Here is an 18812-nt window from a genome sequence, read left to right as displayed (position 1 = left end):
TCATCACTTCTGCCTTAATGAAAGCACTGAATGGTGAGAGAGAGGAGGGTGGGGTAGGGAAGGGGAGGTGGGGAAGGGACGGGAGCAGTGGAAGGGAGGGAGGACAAGGCAATGAAAAGCTAAAGCCTCAAAAAGCTTCAAACACAGAGAAGTCTTGAGCAGTCTTTCTTCCCCTGCTGCCTTTAATGGAAATAATCAACAGAAATACTGGGTGATTACAGAGTATTTTTTCTTGGTGAGAGAGGAAGATTATGTACTCAGAACAATAAAGCATTTTGCTTAAAAAATTAATTCAAATTGACTTGCATGGGAGCACTGTCACAAAAATTGAAAACAGCTGAAGAATGGTTAAGGATAAAAAAAAAGGACCATGATAAACAGCAATCAAATCACTCAGAAAAATGCTTGGTTTTGGGTCTTGGGGACCTCTGCAAAATCAAGTTTTATTTAACATCTTCATTAATTAATGGGAAGATGAGAATTTTTTTAAAAAAAAAAATCATTATGCCCACATCTGGAAACTGGTGCATATATCAATGAAAGCAGAGAATTTTTTTTTTTTTTCAGAAGGAAAAGGATATTAAGCTAGATTTCACATCATTTGGCAGAGAAACATCTAGACAGAGACAAAGAAATCCCCATATGCATAATGGGGAAAAAGAAAATATTAGAATCCAGTATGAAACAGGTGGGAATTATATTAAGAAATAGCTGTCTGATGCAAGTGTATGCACAAATGTTTCACATCACAGGAAAGGTGACAGCAGCTTGCACATGATGCTTTAAAAATGACCTCTGTTTTCATTTATGATCTCTGCTTGTTATATAGACCAATGAAAAAAGCCTTAAAAAAATAGAACAGATTAGAAGAATTTAGCATTTGGGTAGAAAGTTACACAAGGTGATGAGTATGAATAACATAGCTGTACACATTGCAATCTTGAGGGGAAAAAAAATAGATAGAGTTTGGGCTGGAGGGAAGAAGGATTTCCCAGCATAATCTGCTAGCCGGGAAGAACAGTAGAACTGAAACTGCCATCTGAAGGTTGAAGTCTTTAGCTAGTCAATTGCAGTTGGGTTTAGGAGAAGGGATTAAAAAGAGAATATCATGGATAAAGGTCATTTTCCAGTTTATATTTATAAGTTTCCCTAAAATGTGGATAAAGGGTCTTAACAGCCTCTAAAGAAGAAAATCTTTGCACTATTTTATAACAACTTTAAATTTATATGGAGAGTGACACCTAAGAAATAATTACATGTCTTAATCCTACTTTGCAAGAATACACTGTAACTATTGCTAATTCATTCAATATCATTGCATATATGAAAGTCTAAATACGTTTGTCTCATCTGCCAAAGCAGAGCTGGATATTTCAGAGAATTCTCATCATAATTGCTAAGTTTCCATGTAGGAAATCTAAATGCAAAATTGTGCTTCTAAACTTTAGTGTATCTTTAATAACTATCTTGAATTCCTTAAATTATTTATCTTAATTACCTCATGGGTTCGGTGTGCTTTTGTTTTTCTAAAAAATAATGAATACAAAGCTACTTTGAAAGAGAATTGTTCTTCATTATACTGGCATTTGCATTATATAGTATAATATCCATTCCCTTTAGAATTATTTGCTATCACTGTCCAAATAAAGAGCTTTTCTACATCCACTAATGCGTTCTTTTTTACCCACTTCAGCATTACTTTAATCTTTATTAGCCTTTCCATGCTCACTGTGGGCCTCAATGCTTGTCATTATCTTTCCTCTCCTTCAATAGAAAGAAAAGCCAAAGTAATGTTCTGGCAAAACTCACCCTGATCATAATCAAAACACAAGATCAGTAGTGTTTGAATTTTTGACATTTCTCCTTACTCTTTGCCTTTAATTTTGGGAAGAAAGAATCATATATAAAATCTCCACATACACTTTTACCAAAATCAGAGCTTCAGAACAGAAAATCCAGTTAAGCCTTTGGTGACTCAAAAGAACCCACAAAACAAAGTATTCACAGTCCATTTTGAGTAATACAAACTTGGGTTCTTTTCAACTTCAAAAGTAAATACACAGGTTTCTTCCTCAAAAGAAATAAGAAAATAGAACAAAGTGACAATACAAGAAACACCATCAACTCCTTTTTCAAGTGTCTTCTATTTAGGAGTGCTGCTTGTTCTTTCTCCCCACAGGCAGACAGCAGCTTACTCTGTCTCCATTTTAGTACAAATATGATTTAAGTCAATATTTTGAAATTTCTCTCAAATGAATAAATTATTATGAATGATCCTAATAGCTCCTAAGATCAGCATAAGAAAAGACCTCAAAATAATGTTTATCCACTTTGACTGGAAGAAGAAAAGATAGCAAAAATAAAGCCAAGCTTGTAATACAACTCAGAAGCAATGCCCAGGGGAATGTGGTGGCCTACACATTACGTGCTACAGGAAGTACAGAGACCTTATTGAGGAAGAAGCAGGTTCTGCCAAAGCAAAAGAGGTAGGCGTATCTTGTGATCATTTGGAGAGGTAAAGAGCAACAGTGGAATTTCTAAGACATAAGAGCATAATCTGTTCTAAACAAACACCATAACCATTATTTTATTCTCATGTGAATAAGCCTTGAAAACACTTTCTAAAAATGTTCAGGAAATAAGGCTATTTACATTCTTGCTTAGACTATATAGATTAATCGATATTAAATGTTCCAGGAAGTGACTGAAATAACTCTAATATAATTAGAAGGAAGCAAAATACATTTTGAGGGTGTGTACAGATAGTGTGGTAAAGCTACGGTTGTGAGATTGACAGTTTATGGGCAGAAAAAACAAGAGAGGAAAGCCTAAATGAGAAAATACTTATTACAAAGTCTTTTGGGTCTACTGTTATTCAGCCATACAATTCAATCAGAAAATTGGTACAAATGCATTGTTATGAGGTTTACTCATCTCTTCTAAATGCCTACATCATTTTAATTAAAATGGGATTTTTATACAAGATAACTTCTACTTCTAAAAAAAGTACTTATGTTCTTGTGGGTTTTGTTTATCTTTTTCTAAAGTCAAGATCTAGAATTTGCTACTATATATTTGTCATTTAAACAGAAGGTGAAGAATTTCAGAAATGGAGTTTCTTATGGTTATGGGACAGTGTGGGATTTCAAAAATCCCACAGTTGGGTATAAAAAATAGGGATATTCTATGATAAGATTATATGCACTATTGAACCACAAAAAAAAAAAATATTTACAACTGCTTCTTTCAATTTTATGCAAAGAGCATGGAGTCCCACATTTAGGTGCTGAGGCATGAAACTCTTAAAGTTTGCTTACTTCATTTAATGGCCAAATATCAAAAAGATAGATGAGTGGTTATTGTATTTAACTACCTAAATGTTGCTTCCTGGTTATATTTGAAAACAGCAATACAGAAGCAGCTTTTTAATCAACCATCATCTTTTCTATTTCTTTAGTGGTTTAGGGATCACATGGTACATTCAAATTAATTATCTTATTTTATCCTGAAAGCAACACCACAGGATAGATGATATAATAGCCACCCACCCCCACTTAACTGATAGCAAAGCTGAGAGTCACAGAGTTCCCAAAAATTACAGATATAGTTGAAAGTCAAGTTGTCCTTTTAATTATCTACCTATGATTCTATTTATCTAATTATATAATTAGATATAGTATATACACACAATATAACAAATGCAACTTATACGTTTGAGCACTTATGTGGTATATATTTTTTTCAAATACTTTATAATCTAGGTAGACTAGAATGAGACCCACTCTGGCTTATTTAAAACCTTTTTTGAGGTGAATTTTTCTTTAGCACCAATCCCTTTATTATATATCCTAGAAGCCTTGGCACCATCGAGAATCTAGTCACATCTCTAACGTTCACCTCTTGTCTAAAATAATTTGTATTCTGAAAAACCTACATTTGAACTGGACTCAGTCTCTTATCAACTGTATAACCTTGGGCGAGTCACTTACTCTTACTGAGCCTCATTTTCCTCTTCTAAAAAAAGAGTATTAAGTATCTCTTTTTACATTGTCATTGTTACTACTAATTGAAATTATGAACATGAAAGAGCATTGTTTTCCCTAGCAAGACAATTACAAATAGTAATATGACACCACATATGCTAAATACAATATAGTACATTCCATTAGCTTGGGTCACAAGCTAACCGAATGACCTTAAGCAAATACTGTCTGTCACTTTTCTACCACTTTTGTATATGTTCAGAAAAAAAAAAAAAAAGAGATGAAAGGATTAGAAAGCATTTCATCTGCCACTTGGCTCTAACACTCTGATTACTCATTCTCAAAATAATGTCTCATGCTCCAGGTTTTCTTCACTGCTGTTAACCCCAGTGCCTAGAAGAGTGACTGCCACATACTAAGTGCACAATATATATCTGCTGAATGAAAGAATGCCTCAAATTAGTATAAAAGCAAACTTTTCCATAACAGTACATCTGGACATGTCTGGAATGAAAAACAGGATAATTCAAGTTACTACCATGAAGTACGAATGCATGTGCACTCGCACACATGTGCACATTATCTCATGCACTGAGGCTAAAGAAGAGAATACTGAAGCCCAGATTCAGATGATGCATCCTAACTCAGGTAAAGTACACACACGCACACACGCACACACACACATACACACACACACAAAGTCAGAAGCAATCTTAGCATGTAACAGAGAAATTTTTTAAAAAGTTCCCTCCTGAAACAAGAAAATCCTGATGCATGTATAGTTAAAAAATGACTCCACAAAAATGCCAAAGTTGCAGACTGGTAACTTAAGCAAAGAGTGTCAGGTAGAAATTGAGTCAAACAGAATAAATTGCTTTCTCTCTTAAAAAGCAGTTTCTACTCAGCTTTGGGCTCTTGGGGTCATGGAATGAAAGAAAATTTTTGAATGATGACTGATCTGACAAACCGAGAAACTTTAAATCTCAATGAAATTTAAAGAAATTTCTTATAATATTTTCATTCCTCAACATAATAAAGAAATACAAAATAAATTGGTTTCAGTGTTTACATCGACACTGGTCACATTCAATTTTTATTTCCTTTTCAATTTAACCAGGATAAGCACAGATTGGCAACAAATCCTTTCTGTTGTTGTTTTTACTCTTTTAAGATAAACCAATTCTAAAAGTTTGTTGGTTGCTTCAATCTAAAACTCTCCTGAATGCCAAAGGCAACTTCACATTTCTTTATGGAGAATACTCGGAGAGGATAGGTAATAATATATTTATCATTCAGTCATTGAAATCCCTTCCCTATTTGCCTGTTTTTCTGAGTCAGAGCTAATTTGAGGTCTCCACTCTCCCCATCACATACACATCCCTTCTCTTTCAACAATATGTCCAGTGAATTTTCAACCATATGTGACATTTAACATGATGTCTACTCAGGTAGCTTAAGTTGTAGGGAAAATTCATAAAGGCTTACCCCATTTTTTGGAAAAGCAATCCAGCCCAGGTCCCCCATGACCGTACGGGAATCCAATAAATTCACTGAAATAGAAAGAACACATCACAGAGTCAGATATATAAAAATGCATCAATGTTTTCATAGTATTATTAAAAGTGCATCTTGCTATAAAATTAACCATTCATTATAATGAATGTGAGTTATAAAGAAAACATTTCTATGGAAGAGAATGTGATTTTGAATTAACATTTATAGAACAATTACAGCAAAAACATATAAACAAGTCATTACGCTAAGAGCCATTTTTTTTTTGTCAAACAAGAATAAAGGAGAAGAATTAAAATAAGGAAAAAAAAAAAAAAAAAGGAAAGGTCCACAGAAAACATTAAGAACCGTGTCACTTTTTTTTCAGGGTCTAGATCTTAGGATTAAACTATAGCCATAAAACTGTGACTGAATGTATTGTATTTTCTTCCTGAAAGTTGTTATGAAGCAATTAACAAATAATTTACATTAAACAACAGTAAACTCTCCTCAAGTCTGTAACGTTTTTTTGTGATACTAACTGAAATCTGAAATCCAAATTGCAAATTCAAGTAAGAAATAAATCTACACACCCTTAACCAAGCCAAAGAAATCAGGGTTGTTGTTACAGTTATGTTTCCATTGCAGTTCTAAGATATCTACTACTTATATATAACCATAGTCTCAAATCTATTTCCTATAGAAACATCAGCTACATATTTGAAAGACAGACTTCAATAATACTTAAATATCTTAAAATATTTGGAACTTCCAAGATAGAAGTCTGAATATTATCACTACAAAAGGAAGCCACACGGTATGTACCCACATGTGCACCCACATCACATATACACATGTTGTTCATGTTTCAACAGTTCATCTACTGTCCTCCCAAAATTAAATTAGCTAAAAGGGTGTTGTGTCATCAAAAAGACATAGATCACAGATCATTACTTTTCCAACCTATTATGCCTACCCCACCCAAATGGATCTACCTGGCTTATGGCACAGCTGACCCACTTTGAATGTGCATGGTGTATGGATCCAAAAGGGAAACAATTAAAGAAGAGGTATCAAGCCTCCTTAAGCTACACTCTAAAGCCAGTATCTAGAAATGTCAGCAATTTTAAAGAGATGATTTCATCTGCAAGTGTTGTCCTGAAAACTAAAGGAATAACAGTTGATAGGCTGAGAAATGCATTATAATACTTTTATAAGAGAATAGAAGACAGAATTGCTATAACCAATCATGATTATAATTGAAATAGAAATTTTTTATACCCTATAGAAATTATGTGCAGTTAACACTTATTATCCATCATTTTATTGTATATAACATCAAACATATTTAAACATTAAGTTAACAGTCTAAAATATTAGTAACATAAAGATAAATCAAAAACATAAATTTTTAGAAAACACAAATATACCCACTACCACATACACACATACATATATACATATACAATATATTTGTATACTTGCCTATTTTCAAGTACTGAGCTCTTAATAAATGTCTACTTATATAATGATTATATTATCTTTAACCTACACACATCACTTTGGCTTTAGAGAATAGTAAAATAAATAATTTGTGAAATTATTTTTAAACAAAATTGACCTAACTGAAAAACTACTGTTTAAAACAGCAATAATATTAATAATAATAATAATAATATAAACAAATAAACAAAACACTGTTCCACTATCCACTGACCTTGCAAATCCGCCAAACATTCCACTAAGTCTAATTTTTTAGTTAGGGCCATACTATTTTCTTTTTACTCTATTGTTGGCTTTTCTGGTTTCCATGGGAATAAAGCCATATGAAACTTAAATGTCCTTGTCCTCATTTTGGTTTTTCTGGGACACTGGGGCTATGTCTAGACATGACGAAATACCAGGGGAGTATAAAACCTAAATTGTTATGTTTATTCATCTTCATGATTCATTTGATTCACCTTTGATATTGAGCAACAGCATATCTGTGTAGACTAGAAAAAGTAGAGCAAATCAGTGAACTAAAGGCCTTCTACTGTAGTGTCAGTCAAATTGAACTTAATCCTGTGGTGGCAAACTGATGTGCTTAGGAATTCGAGGAATTTATTACTAGCTTTCCATGAGAAACGCAGCATTCCCAATAGACCTTTTAATAATATGTAGATCTTGAAACATTTGGTTTTACAAACAGAATTCCAGGTATCTATCTAAAATTTAGTCACCCTCACATAAATTAACTGTAATCTAAATCACTATTTTTACTCCTTTTGGCCTAAAATGTGTACACACGCATGCTCGCGTGTGTGTGTGTGTGTGTGTGTGTGTGTGTGTGTGTGTGTTTGTGAAAGTAAGTGAATGAACTCAAAATACTAGCTTGACTGTTAATATAATTTATTGGGAATTCTCAATATTGGAATACATTATTAAACATAAAAATAACCACAATGGGAATGTATATTATCTTTCTCATGATGATCTTATCAAAGGTTTTCTTCAAATAACTAGATTAGGAGGTTTATAGAAATACATGTATGTCACTTCCCACTACTAACAAATGATTTCATAAAATTCACGGTGCAAAGAACATATTTATATACACCATTACTGAATTAGAAATTGAGAAAAAAAGTAAAATTAGATGTTTTAGGTAATTACTTGCAGATTATATATTATAATTTTGTTCGTATATGGCAGAGCAAATTGGGATTTGGTACCTCAGAGAAAATAACTAAAATCATAGACAGATAATGGATTAGATAGATGATCGATGATTAGACAGATAGATGATAGATAGATAATGTATAATTTATATATAGATCTTCATATCTATCTATATAGAGATGTATACAAAGACATAGAGCTACTTGTCTTATATTTCCAAGTTTTACACATGCTGTTTCAGCTTTCTCAAATGCCTTTTGCCCTTTCTGAATTGCTAAATCTTCATTTGTTCTATGAAACATATTTCAGGAACTTTCTTTGCCAGGAAGCCAACTCTGTTCTTTCTTTTCCTAAATCTCAGAAAGATATAAGATATTATTATTGAATAGTTGATTAGCCCCCAATTCTTATCTCCAAAAACACTAAATACACAGAATTATATTGTTTCCTTAAATGAACACTCTGTTTGAATCATACCTGTGAAATTAGCCAGTGCTCAGAACAGCTGTATAGCTGTTTGTCTTACAAGTGAATCATTTGGTCATTAGGCAGATCAGGAGAGTGTTTCTGAATCGACATATAGCAGTGGTTCTCAGCATGGATGTTCAGTAACATCTGGAGATGTTTTTCATTGTCAAAACTAGATGGTGAGGTGGCAATCATTTTGTAAAATATATACACGTTGAACCATTACGTTGGACACCTAAAACTAAATAATAGTTTGTCAGCTATACTTTAATAATATTTTCTTAAAAACCGAAGGTGGGTGGAGTATTTGTCACTGGCATCTCATGGAAAGAAGCCAGGCATGCAGCTAAGCGTCCCTCAATGCATAGAGAACCCTCCCCCAGCCTAAGGAAAGAATTATTTGGATCAAAGTCCACTAGTGCCAAAGTTGATAAATCTTGGTTGACACTGATGATGCTACCAGAAAATCCCTATTTTCACATCTTCGTCATGTTTGTCATTAACAGAAGTTAGCATATTTGAAGGCATCCCTTATGACTCAAAATACCACTTCTAGTTTAAGAAAATAGTAAAAATCAAAGTCTTGCGTAAGGGAAAGATAGAGTGTTCTTATTATCCAACACTCCTAAATTATTTTTCACATAACCAACATAACTATGATTACGGGTGTTCTTATTTATGTTCTAATAATTCTCAATGTTCATAATGGCATGCCAGTTATTATTAATGCCTCCATTTCCTCTACTACTTAAACTAGTTACATGAAATCCAGAAGCTTAGGGTCTATGTAAATGTGAATTTTCAGATGTTCATTTCTCAATTTCATTACTAAATTTATTTTTAAAAGGAATTGGCAGTAATGGAACACAGTCACTAAGTATCTTCTGTGCAACAATTACAGTAATTAAATTGTTCCGAACAGTATATATGCTTGTTGTAAATTGCAGTGAATACCAATGAGTATTGATCTTCATTGTACAACTTAATTAAAACTTGTCCGGGAGAAGCCACTAATGAATATAATTAGAGGAAATGTTTGATACCACAGTTACTCTGGAAGACATTAATTAGATATTAGAAATTATATAGAAAATGTTTTTATTCTAGTATTTATATTTTAAAATAAAGCCACACCATAAAATTGAGAGATAGCCTTCAAGGTCTTTTTTTCCCTCAGTCATTGAACAACTACAATGAAGATGGGCATCTTGGTATTCTAATCAGTAATTAAGAAAACAGATTCTCCAGGAGAAATAACTCTACAGAGGTTAATTAATATGTAGTCTATTACAAATTTTCTAAAGTTCTATAGGAAAACAAAGACTAATACAGGAACTTTCTAATAAGTAAAAATCAGTTAACTATCTACCCAACCAAATAACAGATTATAATAGAACTAATCCAAACTAATCTTAAGTATGCTTTATTTTATTATTACACAGTAATAATTGTAATGCTTTCTTGAAAAAAACAGAGAAAAACATTTTTAAAATTTGCTTTCAGAAGAGCCAGAGAGTTGTTAACTCATTTTTTTTTTTTTTTTGGTTGTTGTTGTTCTTGGGATTCAAGAGTAGCAAGAAGACAGAATGAGTAAGACAGGATATGCATAAAAAGACTCCTAAGTCTTCAGCTTCATGCATTCTAACAATTAAAGGTTAATTTGTATTAATAATTCAAATATGATCTTCAATGATTACATCTTCCAAATATTCATAACTTTCTGTATATCACTTTGACTCCATTGTTTCCTCCTTAACATCTTGCTAATATGATTAACAAAAACTAGAAAAAAAATTTATTGGATTCTCTAGGAAATTAACATATTGGGATGAGTATGTTTGGAGAATTTGAAGAGTGGGAAGACAGTTCAAGGACCCTCAAACCCACCATCATCAGTAGGCAAAGCCTTGAGAGAATGTGTGGTCCTCGACGACATGTAGATAAAGTAGAAAGACTGAAGGCATATTCTTATTCCTACATTATTTCTGTTTTTCTCATGATCTTATGTTTGTAATAAACAAACATAATTATAATGTTGTTGGACCTCCACCACAGTATAAAGATAGAAGAATTAGATTAGGAGCAGATATAATGGCATTCTCTTTCTCCATAGGCATTGAATCAAAGTCCCATTGCATACAGAACTTTGAGGGATGCTTGTTTATTGATTTAACAATATCAGAAAAGCTACTGGATTCAATTACAGCACATATTTTACTATCTATGGAAATAAACCCCAGGTATGCAGCTTTCCTGACTCCATGCTCTCAGTCAGCACAGATGTGATTTCTTGCTTCCAGGCTAAATTTTATAATTTGACAACTGCTGCAGGGAACAAAGAACAGTCGACAAAATGAATATAGGGAAAGAGTACATGTGTTTCTCATTGTGAAATTAAATTTATCAATTTGGTAAAAAATTATGTTATAGGTTTAGGGGTGTTATGTAGATTCCTGGCATCCCTTCACTTGAAGGCAAGTGTTTATAACCAACAGTCTTTCCACAAACAATGAATGGGAGAGTATCCATTTCTTTTGTAATTCTAAGAAATTCATGGGCACAACTTCTTAGAAAAAAAGAAAAAAGAATATTGGAAAAGGAACTTATTCAGTGCACACTGTGTCCGTTGCTTTGTTAGGCAACTGATACATGTTCTTTCATTTAATCGTGCCAACAAACCTATAGATTCAACAGAACATTGATAGTTTGCAATCCTGTTCAGAGGCCCAGCAGGGAAATCAAGGAAGGAAGGAAGCATGAACCAGTACTTGAGGCATCTATGACAAGTCATAAGTCATGCTTATGGTTTCACCAAACCAAGTCCCTCACTTAAAGCTTAGACATAACATACTTTGATCATAATCACCTATCTCCCTGGACATCCAAAGGTCATGAACTAAACCTTAACCATGAATGAATCTACTTTATTTGCACACGAACCATGGCCTCTGAACACTGCTTGAGAAAAATATCACAACCTAGAAGACTGGTTCTGGAAATCTGTAATAATCATGTAGCTCTGAGTTCCTAATTTGTCTTATCTTTTGCAGCATATGATCATGACTCTCAGGCACAAACACTCTTTCTCACCTTTTATGTTAAGCAGCAACACATTTCTGTGTTTTTCTTCTACATCTTTGGCTACTTGTTTCATTATAAACTACTCTTCCTGTGCCAACCCTTGAAACCTTGGCTTTGATCAATACTCTTTTTGTAGACTGATTTCACTTCTCACTCTACACCAGAGATTCCTGAATATGACTTAATATGGGAATAAAAATAGAAGATTTTTGAAAGAACAAATGTCTTGGAGCCAGTCCATCCATATTAAATAAGATTATTTAAGATAGAGAATGACTAGTATATTTACTTTTTATTTGTTGATTGGGCGGTTTGTTTTAAGGGTGATATTAGCATTTATCTCTATATGAGAACCCTATAGAGGGGCTCGTGAACTTCCAAGTCTCCAGTTATCTTATAAATGTTAATGACCTTCGAAATCCATACATCTTGTCCATTTCTCTCTCCTGAAATTTCTATCAATTTGTAAAACTGTCTGCTAGTTATTGACACATTCATGACATGCATCCATCCCAAATTCAACCTGTCCCAAATGAATAAATTATCTTCCCCATATAAGGCGGGGCGGAGGGGGGGGGACTATGTTTTTTATTTCAGTAAATGCAATGTTTTAAAATTAGGTATTCTATTCAGAAATCTGAGTCACTTTTGTCCTTTTCTTTCTTTATCCCCACATTGAATGTGACCAAATTCCACAGATTCTAACTATATTATGTATATAACTCTCTGCTCTGTTTCATTCCACAGCATAAACAATCCAACCAAATCCTTGCCCTAATTTTTCACTTGAAAAATTGCTTAACTGGTTTCTCAGTAGAGAGACATGATCCCTGACAATTTCTTCAAAATACTGCATCCAGAAAGATCTTTCTAAGCCACCAGTATGGTCATGTCATTCCCCTACTTCAAATCTTGTTGCTGTCTTATTGTTTTTTAATATAAGCCCTTCCAGCAATGGTCTTTATTTCCTTCTTCGGTTTCATTCAGGCTTTTCCCTCCTTCTCTTTTCACAATTCAGCAAGACTGAACTTATTTCAGTTCCAATTATGTGATCTTACTATAGAGTCAGTTCTGTCCAATGAGCTGTGAAGGTGATGGGTAAGTGAAGGGAGTTTTTGAGAAGAAAATATTAGAAAAGGAAGCTCCTGGTTGCCTTGGAAGGCATGGGTATATTTTTTGGAACTCATGCACTCATCTAGAGCAAATAACTCAGCAGCAGAGCAATGCATACAGATTTAGGTTGAGAGAGTAAAGGGGTGGGAAGTATCTGGTTCTAAATTATACCACACAGTTGTTAATCCACCTAAATTGGAAACTTGTCTCTCAGAATTTTCTGTTATGTGGGGGGAAACAAATCAATTTTGTTGATTAATCCAGTGGGGAAGTGATGTGCTATTATTTACAGAGGAAGACATCCTAACTGATACAACTGCTAAATGACAGAATTTGAAGGCAAACTCCAGACTCTTATTCCAGAGCCTGTTGTCTTTCCATCATGTCTTGACACTTCCAGATTTTACTCACAGAATTCAATGGCATTCCTTCCTGACTCTTAATTACTGTCGGTGAAGAAAGGTTGTCTTTGTTTCAAAATACTTCATCTTTGTTCATTTTGGTTTTTTTTTCATTTTGTTTCAAAACATTTTCCATCATCATAAACAAAGAAGTTTTAACCACTGCTCTTTGAAAATTAAGCAGTAAAATATTCAGACTATGAAACATACCACCATGAGAGAAGCAAAATCAATCAGACTGTATATTAAAAATTTTAAACTGTTAATATACTGTAAAATTGTATACTCAGGGAAGTGGCAAGGAGGAATTCAAAATAGTATCCACTGGTTAGACCAGATGAAGTATTTAGTCAAAGGTAACACTGAAATTCACTGACAGCTCAATTATGACTAATGAACAGTCGGCTACATTCACAGAACACATGGCACAAAAAGAGAAAAGCCATATGGTTTTCAGTGGCTATCTTGTTAGGTGTGGTAACCAAATTTGTCAAATCTTACATATTTACTTTATTTTAAAGAAAATAGTCAGCATTAGAAGAAAAACAGGCTTGAAAGTCATCATATAACAGAATACACTCATTTGATATCTGCTCAGTTCCATACCACAATGTAAATAGATATGAATATATGAATCTATTCCTTACAAAACAGGGCAAATCCTCAACACTTGAAATAAATGTGCTTATTCACAATTCCCTTTGTGAATGGTTCACTACACACAGACTGCTCTTTAGTCCTATGATTCTGGTTTGCTACTATATGAGCTATGTGGAAATGATTTTACTTTGAGCCTCATTTCTCATGTTTGTAATGTCAGTGAATCAGACTAATATAATTGCATGTGTCTGTACTTAAATATACATTACATCACTTAATCCTAACAATGATCCTTTGGTATATTGTTTTCCCCATTTTACAAAAACGGAAATTAAAGTTGAAAAAAGCTAAACAGGGCAGAGGCCCAAGGTCCCAGAACTAATAAGCGCCAAACTGAAATCTCCACCTAACTCCAGAGCTCTTTGTCTTGCTTCTCCATCACACTTGCCCCAGTGTTGGACTTGCTGAATCCAAAAGTTCACTCCTTTGAAACCCATACCTCCTATATATCAATGATTTTCATTAAGTCAATGAATGGAAAATAGCATGTTATAGAAGCCAGTATCTACTGTTATTATAGTATTGTGTATAAGATGGAAATTTTTGGATATATTAATCTAAACAGCATACAGTGGTTTTCCTGAAGAAATCACAGTTTAACGTCAACTTTCCAATAAAACTTATGCAAATTACAAGTTTAGTATCAAATTTCCAACAAGATTTAAGTAAGTTACAAGATTTCTGAAAGCAAAAGGGTAAGTAACAAAGATGAATCCTTATTTCTGTAACTTTTTAAATTTTGCTATTATTATGCTTTAAGGGATGTTAACTGGGGCAAAAGAGGGCATACATTTGCCCAAACATATTGTCCTGAGGTGTGAGAAAGCACAGAAAAATTGAATGTCAAATGTACGCAAAGCTGATTCTCTGTTTTGTATGAATCCCTATCTCAGTCCCTCATTACCCTTAGTGTTTGATTAAAATATATCAAATTGCAAAACAACTATATAATTATCAGCTTTCCAGCCTTCAGGTTAGAATAAATGATGATTAGGTCTAAAAGTGTACTAAAAACAGACAGAAATTTGCACAGATTCACAGTTGGTATTGTAAGGTGATGACATTTCCAAAAATGAGCAAAACGACTGTGTAGCTCAAGCAGCCCTTTTGTAAAATGAGAAATGACTCATTTTTTTTACTGACAATTTAAGTCATTATTCTCATTTCAGTATTGAAGTTTAGTTAAAATTTAATTGTGATATAAACATAATGATTCTTTGTTATTTGAAAAAGAAAAAAATTATATTTCAAGAAATCTTTGAATAAGGATTTCTCATTAACTAGTCAAAATAGAAAGCAACAGAGACAGAAATATGAACAAATATTGTGCCTCAAATTTTAGGTGGCTGAACAAAAACACTTCAGTACCCCGCTCTAATTATCCATCTCAAAACAGCTAGAAGCATTCATGACAGCAGGAAAGTAATTTTTAAGTCTGTCTATTAAAATACAATGAATTATATATCTTAACAGGATATATGACTGATGATCTAGTAGTAATCATTTTTGCCTGCTTAACTTGGTGCCAAACTTTCTATTTTTGGTCAAAATATAACATTAGTAGTTGGGTAATTCTCTTTCTACAAAGTATGAAAACTATAGGCAAAAAAGGAAATAAAGTAAAATAAAATAAAAGTACTTTCAATTTTCCGTGGCACTGAAGCAGATGCTGTTTTATACCTAGTAATTACTCATATCTTTTTTCCTTCCTTGGTATCAGAATCTTACTTGTGTTTGGAGTGGCAATGTGCCCAGCACCAGACAATGGTTATGACTGGCCTTAGCAAATAATAATAATCATGCTTCTATTATCTTAGTTTCCATTGAATCTGGTGGCCTTGTTATATACGTCTAGCCCATGAGTTATAAACAGAAATCTACTTGCCAGTCTCTGAGAAAGTTCCATTGTCCTAGATAAAGGAGTAATGTAGCTGACATGATTCTTGGCTCTTCCCCTTCTTCTTGTTCTGAACTAGATATATGCCTGGAGATGTGTGTTCTTTCTTGCAACTATGAGGCAATAAATTTGAGAGTAAGGCCAAAAAAATTACAATGATTCCTGTCTTGACATCATTATATCACTGAATCCAATCCACCAGGTATCTACCCTGAAACTTCTTTCTCTAACATTAAAAAAAAAAAAAAACACCTATACATTCTCTTCATTTTAAATTACTTGAATGGTTTTCCTATTATCTACAACCTAATCAAATCTTATTTCATATATAAACAACTAAAGAAAAAGTCTAACTCATTGCCTTAACTTCTATTCAAATTCTATAGAATATGACACCTACAATAAATGAAGTTTCATTTATTCAACAAATATTTAAGTATCTTCTTAAATACCAAGTACTGTTCTAGGCCCTGGTGATACACCAGTGAATAAATAGGAAGTAGCTTGCTGATTGTTCAACCTTCCAATTGATGGCCCTGAGAGTGGATACTTGCTCGAATTTATGTTACTTGTGAAATAATTCTTCTATATCCCCCCCGAGACAGACTCTCTCCTAGAGTATAATTATCTGAATTAACATTTGGCACTTAGGGATATATATGAACACATTCAAAATGCATTTAATATTATTTAGGAATGTGAAGAGGAAATAGTAATCAAAGCATGCACTCTGAGGATCAGTTCTGATATCAATGCCTCTATCACTGATTATATATCATACCATACTTAGAATTTTGCATTTTGGTATTTGCTTTGAATACTCTCTAACAATTTGTATTTCCTTGTTGTGCATAGTGTTATCTGATAATATACATCACCTTAGTCTTAGCACATTTTCATAGTCTCTTTTTAGAAAATATGTTATGAGTGCTAGTCATATGGTGATGTCATATTTGTTTTATTCAGTGGTTGCGTGTGTGTGTGTGTGTGTGTGTGTGTGTGTGTGGTGTTTCTATCATCTGCATTAGAATCACTTGCATTGAATGTAGTTTCATAGTGTAGCAGTTAACACGTCTGCCTTACATGCAGAAGGTCCTGGGTTTACACCTCAGTGGAGCCATGAGTTATGGTATATGGCCATGCCACCCTGAACAAGCCCAATGTCTGATCTTGGAAGCTAAGCAGGGTCTAGCCTAGTTAGCACTTGGATGGGAGACCATCTAGGAAGATCAGGTGCTGCAGGCATAAATAATTTTTTTAAAAAAAGAAAAGAATCACTTGCAGTACTTTTTAAAAATGTAAACCCACTGGCTCCTTTTAAAACCTACAAAATTAAGATACTGGGTAGAGCCCAGAGATGGCATCTTAGAAAGTTCCCACTACCCAAGTGATTCTGATATTTACTTAATTCAGTCAGACAACATTCGAACTGCGCTATTCAATGAGGTACATTTATCTATCTCACAACTGAATTTTTGAGCCAATGTCAAATTATAATAAGAGTCTGCAAAAGCCAATTCTTAATTTTTTTACTGATACAATTTCAGACTGATACCAGTATCAGACATCAGACCTCCCAGATTCCAGCCTCTACAGACCCTAGATCTCAGACCCCAACTCTGTTCTAAGTAAGGTTCTTTTCCAGGAACAGAAGTCACAATTATTTATTCATGTTCTAAAACTACAGATTACTAGGCTCTAAACTTACAGATTTCCACAGAACCTGCTTTAATAAATTTTGATTTAGTGAGTCTAAGGAAGTCCAGAAATGCTAAACAGTAGTCTCCCCAATCCCTGAGAATATGGTCTAAGACTCCTAGTGGATGCCTGAAACCTCAGATAGGGACAAACTTTACATATACCATGTTTTTTCCTATATGTTCAAAACTATGACAAAGTTTAATTTGTAAATGAGGCCCAGCAAAAGATTAATAATTAATAATAAAATAGTATACGTATAACAATATACTATAATAAAAATTATATGAATGTGGCATTATTAAGTAAAACAAAGGTCACTTGAACAGAAGCACTGTGACACCTAAACGGTAGATTTGATAAGCAAGATGGCTGGTAAGTGACTAACAGGTGTATACAATCTGGACAAAGGAATGATTCACATCCTGGGGTGACAAAACAATGCTGCAAGATTTCACCACACTACTCAGAATGGTGCAGAAATTTAAAACAATATATTGTTTATTTCTGGAGTTTTCCATTTAATATATTGGACTGCGATTGACTGTGGGTAAACGAAACTGTAGGAAGTAGAATAATGGATAAGGGGGAACACTGAATTTAACAACGTTCCAAAGTTGACTCTGATAAATATCTCTAGGTTAGAAACCAGTGGTTCACAGTAAACTTTACCACATAACTTTTAGAGAGATTTTTTAAAAACTACAAGTCAGGATCATAGCACACTGATCTTCTATACAAAATTTCTTTTATATTTTAACACAGCAGTTTTCACACTGAGCTCACGATAGCCCCTGTGGTTCTAAAGAGATGACTCAGAGGCACGAGCAGATGAAGGGAGGGAGGAGGTAAAAACACAGGCAAGAAAGCCAATAACTCAGTTGCTACCTGCTTCATGTATTGGGTTTCCACAGTGATTTTTGAATGAGTTTCTGCTGCTTAAAAAAAAATTTTGAAAACCACTTCTCATATAATGTCCTTAGTTTTCAATAATGACTTATATAAGAACCTATTAGTATAACTAGTTCAGCATATTTTGAAAATTGTTAAGATTATTCATGATATTGTTCAATACCTCAAACACAAACACCACTGAGACCAGCTTCTCTCAAACCCCAGAGTCAGGAAAAAATGCTTTTTCCTGATGAACTGACAGATTTTCTGCCAGGAAATGAGAACTGTGTGACTAAAAGCTTATACTCAAGTTTTCTATTCAGTTGCTTTAGCATTGATGATAGTGAGATTTTCTTGATATAAAGATTCCATGTCTCCATTTACTTTGTTTCTATCTCTATTATTCTTATATTTTTATAAAATATGATTTTTGTAATAAAAACATGATTCCTTCCTTGAAAGATG

The 18812-nt window shown here is 33.5% G+C and overlaps 1 protein-coding gene across 8 annotated transcripts in view; it reads right to left on the bottom strand.

Annotated features, from left to right (window-relative positions):
* EPHA5 (EPH receptor A5) overlaps positions 1–18812 on the bottom strand; it is a 315603-nt gene that overhangs the window by 282778 nt on the left and 14013 nt on the right. For all 8 annotated transcript variants that reach the window (XM_016156433.2, XM_016156437.2, XM_016156428.2 and 5 more), the window contains exon 2: positions 5469–5533. In XM_016156433.2, the coding sequence (XP_016011919.2) occupies positions 5469–5533 (65 nt within the window). The remainder of the gene's footprint in view (positions 1–5468; positions 5534–18812) is intronic.

This window comes from Rousettus aegyptiacus, unplaced genomic scaffold, assembly GCF_014176215.1.
Source record: "Rousettus aegyptiacus isolate mRouAeg1 unplaced genomic scaffold, mRouAeg1.p scaffold_m13_p_10, whole genome shotgun sequence".
Lineage (NCBI taxonomy): Eukaryota > Metazoa > Chordata > Mammalia > Chiroptera > Pteropodidae > Rousettus > Rousettus aegyptiacus.
The sequence above is the reverse complement of the archived record's forward strand: the minus strand, read 5'-3'. Positions and strand labels throughout refer to the sequence as shown.